We start from the raw sequence: 17270 nt of genomic DNA, 5'->3' as shown, positions 1-17270 counted from the left end.
CTTTTTTTTTTTTTTTTTTTTGTCGTCTATGGCTTGTTTCTGCCTGGCAAGATAAGCAAATGACATGGGTCAATTATGAATGCTGGAAAAGCTCTTAAAGTAAGAAGACCTAATTTTTTTTAGAAAAAAAAAAATTATTAAGGGATTTTAGATTTTTTTGGATTTTGCCAAGGCTCCATTATAGATTTTTTTTCTTTAAGGACTGGACTTTGCTGAACATAGGGATATAGATGTTTTTAATAATTTATAGAAGTTTTACTATATAGCATTCCCGCCATTCTCTTAAGTAAACAGTAATAATAAATTTGATATGTGACACCTCAAGGCCCAAGTCTATTCTTAGAGCATGGTCATTTTACAACCTCAAATGAGTGTCACAAACTTTTAATAATACTAAAAATAATATTAATCTAAGTTTAGATCACACTCTTGTTTTTATTTTTTGTATCCCATTAGTCATCCTTGGGTGTCAAATTTTTTTAAGAATTCAGAGAACTTGTTTTACAAGCAACAATCAAACAAACCAAAACCATTTTCCATCTAACTCTCAAGCATCCTCTCATGGGAGAAAGATCGCTTTCGTGACTGCAAACTAAAGCTAGGGGAGAAAGTCAACTGCTTCTTCTTTGCAGATGGAGCTGTGTTACCTCTTGAACTAGGATCTTCATCACGTGCATTAATTTTGGGTATGCTGGGGAAAAATCCACCGTTAGCACGGCCTGAGGGCCATTGCTGTTTTGCTACTGGTGTGGGCATCTCCTGTGTTGAGGAAGCCAAATGTTTCTTCATGTGCACAGACTTTGGGTTTGCTGGTGAAAAATCCAATGACGAAGGGGAAGCCTCTTTTAACAGAGCTGAAGCAGTTTCACCAAGACCTGAGCAAGTTCAGCTTGCCATCTACCCTGATCTGTGCCACTTGACTGACCACCTGAATCCCGAAATAGTTCTATAACTCTTCCAACCTAAAACCAAGCTTGGAAAGTCAGTATCTATCACCAAGGATGCCTGCTCAACTTCATCAGATGTATCTCACATATGAAAGAGGATAAAGATAACCGGGAAAGAAAATTGCTATTCTACCTCAAGTTTAGTCAGTATTTGTGCAATTGTACAATCCAATTCCACACTCAGAAAACACTTTAACCAAGTTTGTGTTTTACAAAAATACAATCCAGTCCAATATTCTAAGATACAATCCAATCGAGAAACCAATCCATTTGCTCTGTTTTCTAAGATATAATCACAAAGATACAATCCAATCGAGAAACCAATCCATTTGCTCTGTTTTCTAAGATATAATCACAAAGATACAATCCAATCCAATTGCTCTGTTTTAAACACTTTAACAATCATAAGAAACCAATTTGTCTTGTATTACATCTCCAAATTGTAACCAAGTTTAAACGAAACAAGAATATTTATAAAATATCAAACAACCCAATCGACAATCCCAAACACAAACGAACAAGGAAGAAACACAAGAGATAGATAAAGAACAGAACCCTAAATTGAAACATATTCGGCAAAAGAACAAAAATAAAAATAAAAAGGGAATCAATGAGATCAAGAATAAGCAATTGCGATTACCTTTTCTAATTTGGCAGCTGTGAGGGTTCTCTTGTATTCCACAGCCTTCTCCATAGGTCGAAGAGTTGGACCGAATCGAAGAAGAAGACGACGAGGCGAGATCATGTGGGCGAGTTTCTGGAATCCGATCAGAACTTCGATCGTTTCGATTTCGTATTTCATTGTTTCGATTTTGTCGAGAGAGTAAGAAGAAAAGGAAGAAGAGATAAAAAAAACAAACAATACTTAACCAACAAATGACACCTATCGGGTCTCTGAGGATCTAAAAGAATCGGTGCAGAGATCTCTGTCTCTCAAATATTAGGAATAAAACTTTTTTTTTATTATATTACTAAATAAATAAAAGACATCCCACAGGATGTGCAATGGGATTGCTCTTATGTCCCCCACTTGACATGGTCCTGAGGGTGCTTAATTATCTCTATCTACCTTATTAATATATTTTCTCTACTTCTCTCAACACAAACCACCAAACTACGAAGACACATTGTTCTTGAACCAAAGAATCAAACAAATGATGTTCGGGTTCTTCATCTTCTCCTCATTTCACCCTCTTTCTTGTGCTTCAAGTAAACAAGGACGTGGCTGGTGTGAGACTCCGTTTCAATGTGGTAACATTACCGCTGGGTTCCCCTTCTCGGGAGGGATCGTCATAAAGATTGCGATCACCCATTGCTGGAGCTTCACTGCAACAAAAACAACATCACCACTCTATTCATCTAAAACCAAAAATACTCTTACGCTTGCCAAACAAGACCTTCTAGGTTAATTTTGCTCCTCTGTATTCACCAACACAACCTTGCCTCCCGACACTTTCGAGCTTTCACCAACCTACAAGACCGTCAGTCCGTCACCGTATTCTACCAATGCTCCTCTTTAATTCCTAACATTTCGAGCTATAAATGTCCTGAGATAGGTCCGATCTCAGTGTCTGAAAACCCTGGAAAAAAACCTGAGAACTGCCGTCCAGTTTCACCATGATCATTCTTACGATGGTTACAAAAGAGAAAGAGTTGAATGTGACCAATTTGGAAAGTGTTTACGAAAAGGGTTTGAGGTGAAGGTAGTGATCAACGAGAATGCGTGTCAAGAATGTCTATCCTCTCATGGTAAATGTCATGGCTTCAATGAAAACTTAACACCAGGAGTTAAATGTCATCCACCAAAAGGTATGTTTCAATTTGGATTTTAGTTGGTGTCTATATATTTACAAAATTTCTCTATATATTTGGATTATTCAATGTTCATAGACGCTGAGGGTACTTGTGGATATAATCAGACCTCACGTGCGTTCCTCTGCTATTGTAAAGACCCCTATAGCCTAACATGCAGTTCTAAGAGTTATAAGGTTTCTTTAATTGGATCATTTTACCAAACAAAAAAACAATCTCTAATTAGTTTCATTTTGTTTCAAAGTTCTGTATTAACTTTATTTTTGGTGCCATTTGATTGATGCAGAATCATTTGTTCAATGGATAATAGGTACATAAACCTTTCTTCTCTGAGTCAATTGTTCGTTAATGATTTACTTTGGTTATATGCTTACAAATATTACTTCTTTAATCTTTCTACAGGGGATGTGTTGATCTTGATTCTCATAGGTTAGTTTCCTCCCCAGTGATAATTCAAATTGTTTTATTACAAAGTCACTAATCAAACATTTTTCTCTGTTTTTCTACATCGGTGTTTACTATATCAGGTGTTATTTTTTCCTTGGTGTTTCTTTGCCTATGTTGCCGAGCCAAGATCAAAAAGAAAAAAGCATCAGATGCTACTGAAGTCCCTCTTAGACATGTTGCAAATTCCCACTGAACCTAGTAAAGAATCATCAACACTTTCAGAGGATATTAAGCACGGACTTGATCCAAGAACCGCCGTGGAACCTATATAAGCACGATAGTAGCAACTGAATTGTGTTCTTGTACTTATATATATTCTCTATTTGTTATGCATATAACATGTACAACATCACTTTATAGAATCTCTTCCCTAGAGTATGAGTGTATGACCTTCACGGTATTATATTTTTATCATCAAACTCTGAGATGCTTGAACTTTCCTCTGAAATCCAAGAAGATTCAAGAAGAGGTTGAAGCGACCCGACCCTTTTTTTTTATATAACAATAATAATTTAGTGATCCTATACCCACTAACCACCTAACCACATTCTAATCAAACAACGGAAATAACCAAATATTAATCTAATAAATTAATAAACCATTAACCAATCACTACAAGAAAATATGGAATTGGCGACTACAAGTTGCAACTTAAAACACAGTCACTAAATTTCGTGACTGAATTGCGATTGTTTTACTATTCAATGGCTACTAAAATAAAACTGTCGTCTAATAGCCGCTAATTCGAGACTGATTCATAATGTCGCAGTGTAGTCACCAATTTGCGACTAATTTGGCGACCACTTTGACAGTCGCCAAATAATGTGACTAAATAGCTACTCTTTAGCGACTGGTTTATTTAATTTGGGCCTGAAACCAAATTTAGGCCTTAACAATTTGGCGAAAACCCAAATCTCATTCTTCTTCTTCCCTGAGAAAACCCTAATCCCTCGTTCTTTCTCAATTTTTTTTTCTTCTTCTTTCGTTTATTCCTAAAAAAACCGTAGACCTCAATTACTCTCAATCGACAAACCATAGTCCCTCCTTGTATCTTTCTCGATTTTGATGGCTGGAGTAATGAAAATAGGAGGAAGAAGAAGAAACCCCTCAAATCGAACCACTGGAACCTCACAAACAACGAATCGAAGACCCGCTAATCTTCCCAGCCAATATGCCTTCACGCCAGCGAACCCTAATAACCCAGACACTGATTCTCAGGAAATTCCCGTCCTAATACTCCAGCCTACAGCGATACCTACTTACAGGGACTATCCAACTCCGACAAATCTTTGTCAGAACTCGAGGAGCTTTCCTGGAGCATCTCCTTCCAGCGTAGCTCCAACCATGCGTCCTTTTCCTCAACCTCTCGCCTCAGCGACGAATACACAAGAATTATCGAGTCAACCTCGAGAGTCTTCTCAACCTTCAGTCTCGAATCATCCTCGACAGTCTCCTCAAGTCTCGAATCATCCTCGACAGTCTCCTCAACCTCCAGTCTCAAATCATCCTCGACCATCTCCTCAACCTCGAGCATCCTCTGCATCGCATCACAGTTCTTAAGCGTAAAACTCACATAAGGAAGAAGAAGACGAAGCTGATTCTGAGGATGACGGTTTAAGGCAATCAAATCCCCCAGCTGATGTACTCGCTTCTTTACATGACATGCTTGTCCAGCCAGGCCAAGAGTTATATACCACCATCCTCTCTCCCAGATTTGAGACTGGAACCACTTGGTAAGAATTGATTTGGTATTGGATTGATTAGAATTTTTAATATTGGATTAGAATTGATTTGGTCTTTTGTATTGATTTGTTTTTAGTATTGATTTGTTTGTGTTTCATATTGATTGGTCTTTCGATTTGTTCGTGTTTGAAGGTTTGGTAAGGACAAGTCAAAACTTACCCGAAAGATTGCAAAAGTGTTTACAAACAAGTTTGATGGGCCATATTATATGTAGTTGGGGTTGTGTTTCTAATGAAAGAAGAGAAATATACTTCTTAGAATTTGCGGTACACTTCTACTCCTTTCAATTTGACTTCTGTATTTTTAATTTTTTTTTGGTTTTTTGATCACAAACACTAGTCTCCCTTCTTCTTTTGTAGAAAACAAACACTTGGGATCCCTCACTAACCGTTGTGGTTCAAGAAAAGTTCTATACCATTTGTCAAAGCCGTATAAAAGACATGGTTTCCAAGGCAGCAGGTCATCGAGATCAAGTGAAACCGACTTGGATTGAGGGTATTCTTTGGAAAGAAATGTGTGAATATTAGGACACAGAAGCAAAGAGTGCAACCACTTCAGGAGCACGAATGTCTGACCGTAATGGTCTTGGTCCTCACAAGATATGTATCAGGGCCAAATTCTTACTTACAAATCGAACAAGAGATGGTGAGTTACATCATAATCTTTTCACTGTCTAACATTTCTGGAAGCGGAATTGGGAAGACCGCCAACTATTCCGGAAGTTTTCATCAGGACTCATACCAAAAAAGATGGTACTTTTGTCGATAAGAAAGCGCAAGCAGTTCATGAGGCATATAAGAAAAAAAGGGAAGCTAAGTTGGCTGCTCTGGATAATGACGAGTCTTCTAATAGTACTTCATGTCGATCAGAGCTATCTCAAGAGGAGGATGATGAGCTATTTCTTCAGGTAATTTGCTTCTTTCTAATAAGCTATTAAGTTTTTCATTGTTAAGTAAATATGTTAACTTTTTCTCTCTGTTTTGTGTATGTAGTCTACTTTCATAAGCGATAGAGGAACATACTTTGGAGTTGGAAGTCTAGGGAGTTACATCAACGGGAAGCGGAAGTTCCCAGGAAGCTCTTCTTCTTTCACAAGCCTGCAACAACAGCTTGAAGAAGGCAACTGCAAGATAGAGCAACAACAGCTCTACAAGCAGAGCGTGAAGTAGAGGCTTCACGGGTTGCAGCTGAGGCTTTGCGGGTTGCAGTTGAGAAACAAGCAGAGATCAAACACTTGGTGATGATGAAGAAGTATTTTAGCGCAAATAACCGAAACTTTCTCGCCTTCTTCAAGTCTCAAACCAATGACCCCGACCCTGCTGATGATCAAATTTAGGTTCCTTCACTATCCCTCCTTCCCTCATGAACTTAAAAACTTTTGTAATGGTTGTACTTGTACTCTTGAACTTGGTGTGAGTTGTTTGGTATGTTTTCTAGAACTTATGTATGTTGAAACTTATGTCTTTGTTTAATTTCATGTTTGTTATGTTTTAGTTATAGTTTTGATAATCAGTTTTAATTTGTTATTACAAAATCAAATAATTCAATTTAACTGGATTTTTTTAAAAAGCATGATAAATCGATAATTAAACAGTCGTAAAACAGTCACCGAGACAGACACAAATCAGTAACCAATACAGTCACAAATGAGTAACCAAACCAGTCGCTCAGGCGTTGCAATTCAGTCGCAACTTTTCTCGATTGTTTGGCGAGGGAAAAGCGACCAATATTATCAGTTGTCAATTAGTAGCTTCTTAACGACTCTTTCGCAACTGATTATTTTAACGACGCTCTGTTTAGCGACTACGTAAGTCAATCGCAAATCAGTCGTTACTAAGTAGTTTACGACTGTGTAGTGACAGTTTTTGTAGTCGGTAATTCCATGTTTACTTGTAGTGAATTAACCAATAGTTAAACCATAACATCTAAACCAATAAATAAATGAAACAACAACCAAAGAACCATCAATCCTAGACAACATTCTAAAGACTCAACTCTAGCCATCTAATAAAAGCCAGACAACAATCAACTGAGCCACTAGAACATCCTCCTCTTCATTGCCTTGATTCCACTGATATATCATGATTTTTAGGTGTTTTTTGCCATGATATAAGTTTTTTTATTTATAGAGTCTTTTGGTGTTTTTAGAGTCTTTTTGAGTCTTTAGGATTTAGCATGGATGGGAGCATAATGGAGATAAATAAGAGGATTTTGAGCATATTCAAGCATTGAGGCTGAGTTGTGAAGTTGGGAGACGAGTTCAGAAGGATGCATCGACCGAGGCAACCAAAGCATCGATCGATGCAGTGCTTACAAGAACAATCGGAAGTTTTCCCAAAAGTTTTGAAGATTTACAAAGCTGCCCCAAAGTTTTCCATATTTGCATCATTAGTCCCTGGACGTGTTTTAGGAATATAAATAAGATTTTTAGGTCAGAGCTTTTGGAGAGAAGAATCAAGACTCCTTCAAAGAAGATTCAGAACTCCCTTACTTCTTCTTTTAATTTCTTAATGATATCTATTTTATTCATGATTTTTATTTCATTGATCATGTCTGAGTAGATCTCTTGTTAGGTTTAGGGTTTTCAAAGGAATTCATGAATTATTAGGTTATCAGATTGTTAGGGTAATATCTATAGAGTTCTTCATCTAGATTGGTTTATTGTGTATTCTAGAGTAGGGAGAGCAACCTATCTGATCTTAGGTTAATTGATAGATATGAGAGTGTTATTAATTTCCTGAAATAATCTTAGATGAGCAATAGGTATTCACAAAGAGATTTGGTTTAAGGATTTTGTGAACTTATCAAACCTGAATTTAATGCTAGTTTAATCATTAAGATTTGCAAAGAGATTTGGAATTCTAGTTTTTAGACTTAGATAATTTTCGCAGCGAGAACTGGTTAATTTTACCATTGTGATTTTAGTTCTAGAATTGTTCTTAATTAATCCTAACAATTATTTCATATGATTTTTCTGAATTTTCTGAACCTATCTTCTCTCTTATTGAATTAACTCTTGTTTTTATTGCTTTTGGACGAGCAATATACCTATTCACAAAGAGATTTGGTTTAAGGATTTTGTGAACTTATCAAACCTGAATTTAATGCTAGTTTAATCATTAAGATTTGCAAAGAGATTTGGAATTCTAGTTTTTAGATTTAGATAATTTTCGCAGCGAGAGCTGGTTAATTTTACCATTGTGATTTTAGTTCTAGAATTGTTCTTAATTAATCCTAACAATTATTTAATATAATTTTTCTGAATTTCCTGAACCTATCTTCTCTCTTATTGAATTAACTCTTGTTTTTATTGAATTAACTCTTGCTTTTATTTCTGAATTTCCTGAACCTATCTTCCCTCCTGGTGTCGATCGACACTCCTCTTTGGTGTCACCAAACTGTGAAATATAATCCTAACCAAAGAGATGAGGTAAGACACAAATATTAAGTTAAGGTTCCTTATCAACCTCGTGGTCACTAGGCCCGGCCCTGGACACATTCCTATGATACATAGGTATTGGACCTCAATTTTCTAAAGTCCATTCTGTAAGGATTTTTTGTTTCTTTTCTTACTTATATGGCCTCAATTTAAGAGTTAGTTTCTTTTAAAAGGCCTCATTTTTTAAATTTGTTTTCAGTTGAGGCCTCATTTTAAAAATTTCTTTGAGTTGAAACTCCATTTAAAAAATTGCATTGGACTTACTGAGAAAAACAATTTAAAAGAAAATATTATCAGGCCTCATTTTAAAAGTACAATTATTTTTTGTATTGGGCCTCCAATGTTGCTGGACCGGCACTGGTGGTCACAAATCAACTTGGTTTGATCATTATGGTGATTGGCTGAAATATAGTGTGCAGAAAGACAAGGCTTTTTGTTTGGTTTGCTATTTCTTTAGATATTACACAGAAAATAAAGGTGGAAGTGATGAGTTTGTAACAAAGGGATTTGATACATGGAAAAATCCAAAGAGATTGAGTGGTCATGTGGGAGAAGTGAATAGTTTTCACAATAATGCATTGAAAATGGCTGATAATTTGATGAGACAAGGTCAATCAATTGTTCATGCTTTTTATAAGCAAGATGATGCAGTAAACAATGAATACAAAAATAGACTGAATGCTTTAATTGATGCTTGTAGATATTTATTACAGCAAGGATTACCTTCTAGAGGTCATGATGAGTTAGTAGAATCAGCTAATAGAGAAAATTTCATCGAGCTTGTGAAATATACTGCAGATCAAAATGAGCATGTAAGTAAGGTTTTGTTGGAGAATGCTCCAAAAAATAATCAGATGGTGTCTCACAAAATTCAGACTGATCTAGTGCATTGCTTTGCAGAGGAAGTTCTTGAATCTATATTCAAGAAGTTAATCATGATGTATTTTGCTTGTTGGTGGATGAGTCTGCAGATGTTTCTACTAAGGAGCAAGTGGCAGTGGTTTTTCGCTTCGTTGATAAAGATGGGATAGTAAAAGAAAGATTTATTGGTCTTATTCATATTCAAGATACATCTTCTGCAACTCTGAAATGTGATGTTGATTCATTGTTTGCAAAGCGGGGGTTGAGTATGAAAAAAAATAAGAGGACAAGGTTACGATGGAACAAGGAACATGAAAGGTGAATTTAATGTGTTGAGATCTTTGATTTTAAGAGAAAATAGTACTGCATATTATTTACACTGTTTTGCTCACCAGCTTCAATTGGTCGTCGTGGAAGTTGCTAAAAATCATTTTGAAGTTGGTGATTTTTTTTATATGATCTCAGTCTTGTTAAATGTGGTTGGAGCCTCTTGTAAGAGGAAATATATGGTTTGAGAAGACCAACGAAGGATCATCGAAGAAGGAATTAGTCAATGTGAAATTAAGACAGGAAAGGGACTGAACAAGGAGCTTTCATTAGAGAGACCTGGTAATACTCGATGGGGTTTTCACTTCAATACCTTAGTACGATTAGTTGATTTATTCTCTTCTATTGTGAAAGTATTGGAGTATATCTAAAGCGAAGGGAGTGATGGTATCAAAAGACGTCAAGCTAATGGTCTCATCAAATATTTGCACAACTTTGATTTTGTGTTCTACTTACAGTTGTTGTTACTTCTTCTTGGGATCACAAATACTTTATCAGTGGCTCTTCAAAGGAAAGATCAAGACATTTTGAATGATATGTCTCTAGTGAAATCAACCAAGCAACAATTGTACAATCTCAGGGATAATAGATGGGATTCTGTGGTTGAAAAAGTTAATTTTTTTTGTGAGAGTCATAAAACTGAGTTGATCATCATGGAAGAAGAATTTGTTGATTTAAAGAAGCCAGGACGAAGAACCAACATAACAAACTTGCATCATTGTCACGTGGAATGTTTTTACACTGTATTGGATATGCAAATTCAAGAGTTTAATGATCGTTTTGATAAGATAAACACTGAATTGCTTGGTTGCACTGTGTCTTTGATCCCTTTTGGTTCATTCCACGAGTTTGACCAGTCAAAACTTGTGAGATTATCTGAGTTTTATCTAGAAGATTTTTGTTCTATGGAGTTGATATCTCTTAAGCATCAACTTGGTATTTACATCGACAATATCCGTGAAGATAAAAGGTTTGCTGATTTGGAGAGTCTTGGAGATCTTGCACGTGTGATGATGGAGACAAAAAAACATCTTTTGCATCCTCTTGTTTATCGATTTCTGAAGTTGGTTTTAACTTTACCTGTTGTCACTCCTATAGTCGAGAGATGCTTTTCTGCGATGAAAATTGTGAAGACTACCTTACGAAACTGAATGAGTGATCAATTTTTAAATGATTGTATGGTTTGTTTTATCGAAAAAGAGCATTTAAATAAAGTAACAAATGAGGTTAGTGATAAGATCGTACAATAGTTTTGTAGGACTTCTTAATATGTTTTTGTTGACAACTTTTTAACGTTTTATTTTTTGGTTTTGAATTTTATTAATATTATTGTTACTATATTTTAATTAGTTAAATACGTTTTTAGATCCGCCATTGCTGGGGTACCCGCAATTTCTTTAAATAAAGAATGATCACAATGCTAAGAGAGATATTTTAAAAAAATATCATATAGAAAAAAACAAAAAATAAACGTGACATGTGACCCCCCTAGTCTATGTTTTTGTCCCCCCACTTGATATGGTCCTCAGGCCACTCTCCCCACTTGACATGGTCCTGAGGCTGCTTGATTATCTCTCTCTACCTCATTAATACATTTTCTCTCCTTCTCTCAACACAAATCAAACTACAAAGACAAATTGTTCATGAACCAAACAAATCATGTACCATCTTCCCACTTTTTGTCTGATCATATTCTTCATCTTCTCCTTAATTCACCCTCTTCCTTGTGCTTCAAGTAATCAACGACTTGGCTGGTGTGAGACTCCGTTTCAGTGTGGTAACATCACCGTTGGGTTCCCCTTCTCGGGAGGGAACCGTCGCAAAGATTGCGGTCACCCATTGTTGCAGCTTCACTGCAACAAAAACAACATCACCTCTCTATTCATATCAAACCAAAAATACTCTGTTCTTCATTTAGATCAGACATCTAATACTCTTACACTTGCTAAACAAGACCTTCTAGGTTCTTTTTGCTCCTCTGTATTCACCAACACAACCTTACCTCCCGAAACTTTCGAGCTTTCACCGACCTACAAGACCATCACCGTATTCTACCAATGTTCCTCTTTGCCTCCTAGCCTTTCTAGCTACACATGTCCTGATATAGGTCCGATCTCAGTGTCTGAAAACCCTGGTATAAAACCTGAGAACTGCCGTTCCAGTTTCACCTTGAAGGTTCCTACAAGTTTCGTTACAAAAGAGAAAGATTTGAATGTGACCAATTTGGAAAGTGTTTTAAGAAAAGGGTTTGAAGTGAAGGTAGTGATCAATGAGAATGCTTGTCAACAATGTTTATCCTCTCATGGTAAATGTCATGGCTTCAACGAAATCTTAACACCAGGAGTTAAATGTCATCCACCAAAAGGTATATTTGAATTTGGATTTTAGTTGGTGTCTATATATTTACAAAATTTCTCTAAATATATTTTGATTATTCAATGTTCATAGACGCTGAGGGTACTTGTGGATATAATCAAACCTCACGTGCGTTCCTCTGCTATTGTAAAGACCCCTATAGCCTATCATGCGGTTCGAATAAGAGTAAGTTTCTTTAATTGGATCATTTTACCAACAAAAAACAATCTTTTCGTTTTTGTTTTCAAAGTTCTGTATTCAGCTCTAGTTGACTTTTTTTTTTTCGTGCCATTTGATTGATGCAGACGTATTTGTTCGTTGGATACTAGGTACTTAATCATTCTTCTCTGAGTTACATTTTTTCCTTAATGATTTTTTATATTAGCGATTTACTTTGGTTCTATGCTACCGAAATTTTACTTATTTATTGTTTCTACAGTGGGTGTGTCGATCTTGAGTCTCATAGGTTAGTTTGCTGCCCAGAGATTATGATATTGATTCTCCTTGCCAATAGGGGCTATATATTATACTACAAATTGGCTAATCAAACATTCTCTGTTACATTGTTGTTTACTATCAGGTATTTTTGTTACCCTGGTGTACCGCTTCAGGAGACGAATATTCTAGCATCACTAATATGATGTCGAAAAATTAAACGACCTCATTTTGAATCACTTAATAAAAAGTGATGTTAAATATGTGGTTTAGAGCTTCTCCAGCGACGTTGATGATTGCTCAAAAAAAAATTATTAAAATTTTTTATTTTTTATTTTTTTCAATAAACTCAAAATTTTTTTATGTGGTTTAGACCTGTCACTTTTTTGTCTTAGAAACGAAATGTATCTTCTCTTTTCCTCTTCTCTCTTCATTCCTCTTCTCCCTTCGTTTTATTATTTTTTAATAAAAGCATCTCATATAAAAACACTCGACATGGTTTTGGGTCGTTTAAGATAATTGAGGTAAGTAGTGGCTGATTTAATGTCATTTGAACAAAACTGATGTAGGGTTTCATCTGTAACGTAGCCAAAAGCTGTACAGAAAAGCTATAAGCTTTTACGGAATAGTTCAAAGCTGTAATAAAGAGTTGTACATGAAAGTTGTACAAAAAGCTCAGAGTAAAGCTTTTTATAAAAATTTTGGTAAAATTTTTGTGATTGGTAAAAAATCAAAACTGTACAAATAGTAAAGCTTTGTTTTTTGTCACCAATTAAAGCCGTAATCATTTACTTTTTGAATCAATAGAAAAAAAAACTTATGTAGCTGCTGATTTAACGTCATTTACAAAAAGTAAATGATTACATCTGTTTTCTCTATAAAATATAAATGATTATAATATTACTAAATATCATATTAATTCAATCTAATATTTATAAAATAGATTTACAAAATGGATAAAACTTTGCATTTCCACGCCTTCTTTTTTGGTATAAGTAAATGGCAAATTGTTCGGTTTGTTTCATAGTACGAGGGACATCGGCAAGGGATGCTCGCTGTCTCCCTACCTATTTGTTATCTTTATGCAAGTTTTATCCACAATGACTGATAGGGGTATTCTGCAAAAGAAGATTGGGTTCCATCCTTGCTGTCAAACCTTATAATTGACATACATATGTTTTGCTGATGATTTGTTGGTCTTCACCGATGGGAATAAAAGGTCCATCGAGGGTATATTGCGGCTATTTGATCAATTTGCTGAGTTCTCAGGTTTAAAAAGCAGTCTAGAAAAGTCGATATTATACATGGCAGGGTAAGTGACAATGATAAGGAGGAGATTCTTCGCTGCTTTCCTTTTACCTCGGGTTCTTTGCCAGTGCGCTACCTTGATTTGCCTTTGCTAACTAATAGAATGACAACATCTGACTACAATTCTCTTATAGAACGCATTAGAGACATAATTGGGAGTTGGACAGCTCGCCATCTCTTGTTTGCAGGACGTTTACAACTTATAATCTTAGTGATCCACAGTCTTACCAACTTTTTAATGTCCGCCTTTCGATTGCAAAGAGCTTGCATCACAAAAATTGATAGTTTGTGTTCTGCCTTCCTAAGGTCTGGTCCGAAGTTAAATGGGAAAAAATAGAAAGTGTTGTGGGCTGAAGCGTGTCATCCAAAGGAGGAAGTAGGGCTGGGCTCCGCTCTCTTGCAGAAGTAAATAAGGTCAGCTGCCTAAAACTTATTTGGAGAATGTTATCTTCAAACTCATTGTGGGTACAATGGTTGAGGTTATACCTGATCCACAAGGGCTCCTACTGGTCGCTCATTGTGGTTATTGGTCGTCCCTTGCCGCTGAGTTTGTAAAGTTTGAAATCAGAAATAGGAAGAGTATCTCCTTCTGGCACGACAACTGGTCTCCATTGGGACCCCTGTTTGCTCTAACAGGGCCATGAGGGAATTGGTCTCCAGGACGCTTTCGCTCATGTAATCTTGTCTTATAGGCGACAAAGACATAGAGCCGACCACCTAAACAAAATAGAAATACTTATAGAGGAGCTTTTGACTAAGGAATTGATGGAAACAGAGGATGTGGTCCTCTGGAAAGGGAACAGGTCGCTTTAGGGCAACATTTAACGTGAAAGAAGTATGGCGAGCAACAAGGACCCAACAGCCGACCAAAGAGTGGTACCAAGGTATTTGGTTCACTCACGCCACACCAAAGTTCTCTTTCTTAGCTTGGATAGCAATACATAATCGCTTAACAACGGGGGACAAAATGATAACTTGGGATGTTGGGGCAGACTCCTCATTTGTTTTATGCAAGGCTCGCTTGGAAACTCGAAACCATCTGTTTCTCACATATACGTCACTAGGGAAGGTTTGTCTGTTTCTACTGCGATATTCCTTCCAACTGCTGGCACACTCACTCTGGAAGGAAAAAAACAATAGAAGACATGGTGAAGGACTGATTCCAGCATCCAAGAAGCTAGACAAGGATGTTCAGAACAGACTCAATGTGACGATCGTTAGGAGAAGTGTATGGAGGCATTGTTTACAACAAGATAAGGCAGATCTCTCACTATCCTCTTTCTAACTTAATGTTTTGACCTTAAAAGGCCACATTACGACAACACGTAGAAACATTTATTTTTTTTTCGAATTTGTTTTACATATTATTCAAATAAATCTAATATTTATAATACAAAACAATAATATTAAAAATTATTAGATGATTTTGATAAAGATGATTTTGGCTTTATTTTATAATAATAATGATTTTGATATATCTATTTTATTGGCAACAAACAGATTAATAGATATTGAGGCCGTTCATAATGGATGGGTTTTTCACATTACATTTGTTTATGGTGATCCGGTCCCCAAAAACCGTGAGTTGGTTTGGGAAAGACTTTTGAGGATCAGCTCTTCACGATCCACCCCTTGGATTTTTGTTGGTGATTTTAAAGAACTAACAGGGAATCATGAGAAACGTGGTGGTAAGCTTCGACACGCCTCTACGTTCCGGGCTTTTAACGGGATGATTCAGGATTGTGGTTTTTTGGAATTTCTTTATCTTGGTGATTGCTTGTCTTGGCGGGATTGGCGGGACAAGAAACCAATTCGGTGCAGACTGGATAGGGCCTTAGGAAATGAGGAATGGCATGATCTGTTCCCGGATACGGTTACGGAGTATTTCCTTATGATCGCCTCTGATCATAGACCTCTTGTGGTTAGTATTGGTGCCAAAAGGCCGCGAGGACAGCGTTGTTTCATGTTTGATCGACGTTGGGTTGGAAAGGCGGGTTTGATGGAAGCCATTTCGCATGGCTGGGTGGCAATAACGCTCCCGACTCCACTACTATTGTGGATAAGATTGGCAGTTGCAGACGAGCCATTTCCCAATGGCGTAAAGCGCAGGTTCCTTTTGGTAGAGAAACAATTGAGGATCTTAAACGACAGTTGGATTTGGTTCAGGCGGATGATACGGTTCCTCCGAGTGTTATTTATGATTTAAGTTCTCGGCTGCGTGAGGCCTATCGGGATGAGAAGATTTACTGGCATCAAAAAAGTCGGAATAGATGGATGCAGGTGGGAGACAAAAACACACAATACTTTCATGCTCATACTAAGCAGTGGCAGGCCCGAAATAGGATTACACGCCTATATGATAGGAATAATTTTTGGTCGACGAAGGATGATGATATTTGCACTACAACGGTATTGTATTTTGAGGATTTATTTACATCCACCAATCCAGCTATTTTTGATGAGGCTTTAAGGAAGGTGAACTTGGTTATTACGGAGGAGATAAATGGGCGCCTAACAGCCCCAAAAATGGACGAGGAGGTACGAACGACGTTGTTTATGATGCACCCGGATAAAGCCTCGGGGCCAGATGGTATGACTGCTTTGTTTTTTTTAAAAGCGTGGCAGATTATTAAGGCGGATTTGGTTTCCATGGTTAACCGTTTCTTTGTCGAAGGGGTTTTTGATAAAAGTTTAAATTGGACGCATATTTATCTTATTCCAAAGGTGGCTAGGCCTACTCGGATGGCTGAGCTGCATCCGATTAGTCTGTGCAATGTGGGGTATAAGATAATTTCTAAGGTTTTGTGTCAACGGTTAAAATTGGTTTTACCAAGTCTTATCACGGAGACCCAATCAGCTTTTATTCCTGGGAGGCTGATTTCTGATAACAGTCTGATTGCCCAGGAGATATTCCATGGCCTCCATACTAATCCGTCCTGCAAAGGAAAATTTATGGCCATAAAGACGGACATGAGTAAGGCGTATGATAGGGTAAAGTGGGGATTTGTGGACGCACTGCTAAGGAAGATGGGTTTTGCGGAAAAATGGATCTCCTGGATTATGTTTTGTGTTACTTCGGTTGAGTATAAAGTTCTCTTGAACGGCCAACCAAATGGTCTAATCGCTCCAGAGAGAGGGCTTCGACAAAGGGACCCCATGTCTCCTTATTTGTTTATACTCTGTATGGAAGTGCTAATTGCTAATATTCGGAAGGCTGAAAGAGATAAGCAGATCACATGGATTAAGGTGGCTAACAAGTGTCCAACGATAACACATCTGCTGTTTGCGGATGACAGTCTATTTTCTTTAAGGTGGATAAGGATCAGTGTGGGGCAGTTTTGGATATTTTAAAGAAATATGAAGTGGTCTCGGGACAGCAAATTAATTTCGATAAATCATCGGTTCAATTCGGGCATTAGATTTCTAACGAGAAAAAGCGAGAGGTGCAAGGGGTACTTGGGATTTCAAAACTGGGTGGGATGGGGTCCTATTTAGGGATCCCTGAAAGTTTGGGAGGGTCGAAAACGAAGATTTTCTCTTTTGTCAGGGATCGGCTTAAGAGTAGGACAACTGGTTGGACGACGAAACAGTTATCG

General features: G+C 37.0%; 2 protein-coding genes and 1 pseudogene across 2 annotated transcripts; all 3 read left to right on the top strand.

Annotated features, from left to right (window-relative positions):
- On the top strand, positions 2071-3399 carry LOC104753635 (annotated as a pseudogene).
- Positions 10230-10727, top strand: LOC104753634. The gene has a single exon (XM_019237763.1). The coding sequence runs from the start codon at positions 10230-10232 to the stop codon at positions 10725-10727; it is 498 nt and encodes a 165-aa protein (XP_019093308.1).
- Positions 11120-12799, top strand: LOC104750477 (LEAF RUST 10 DISEASE-RESISTANCE LOCUS RECEPTOR-LIKE PROTEIN KINASE-like 2.8). The gene is made up of 5 exons (XM_010472273.2): positions 11120-11941; positions 12025-12117; positions 12237-12260; positions 12371-12397; positions 12512-12799. The coding sequence occupies exons 1-5, from the start codon at positions 11236-11238 to the stop codon at positions 12556-12558; spliced, it is 897 nt and encodes a 298-aa protein (XP_010470575.1). The 5' UTR covers positions 11120-11235; the 3' UTR covers positions 12559-12799.

The sequence above is a fragment of the Camelina sativa genome, chromosome 16, assembly GCF_000633955.1.
Source record: "Camelina sativa cultivar DH55 chromosome 16, Cs, whole genome shotgun sequence".
NCBI classification, from domain to species: domain Eukaryota; kingdom Viridiplantae; phylum Streptophyta; class Magnoliopsida; order Brassicales; family Brassicaceae; genus Camelina; species Camelina sativa.
The sequence above is the reverse complement of the archived record's forward strand: the minus strand, read 5'-3'. Positions and strand labels throughout refer to the sequence as shown.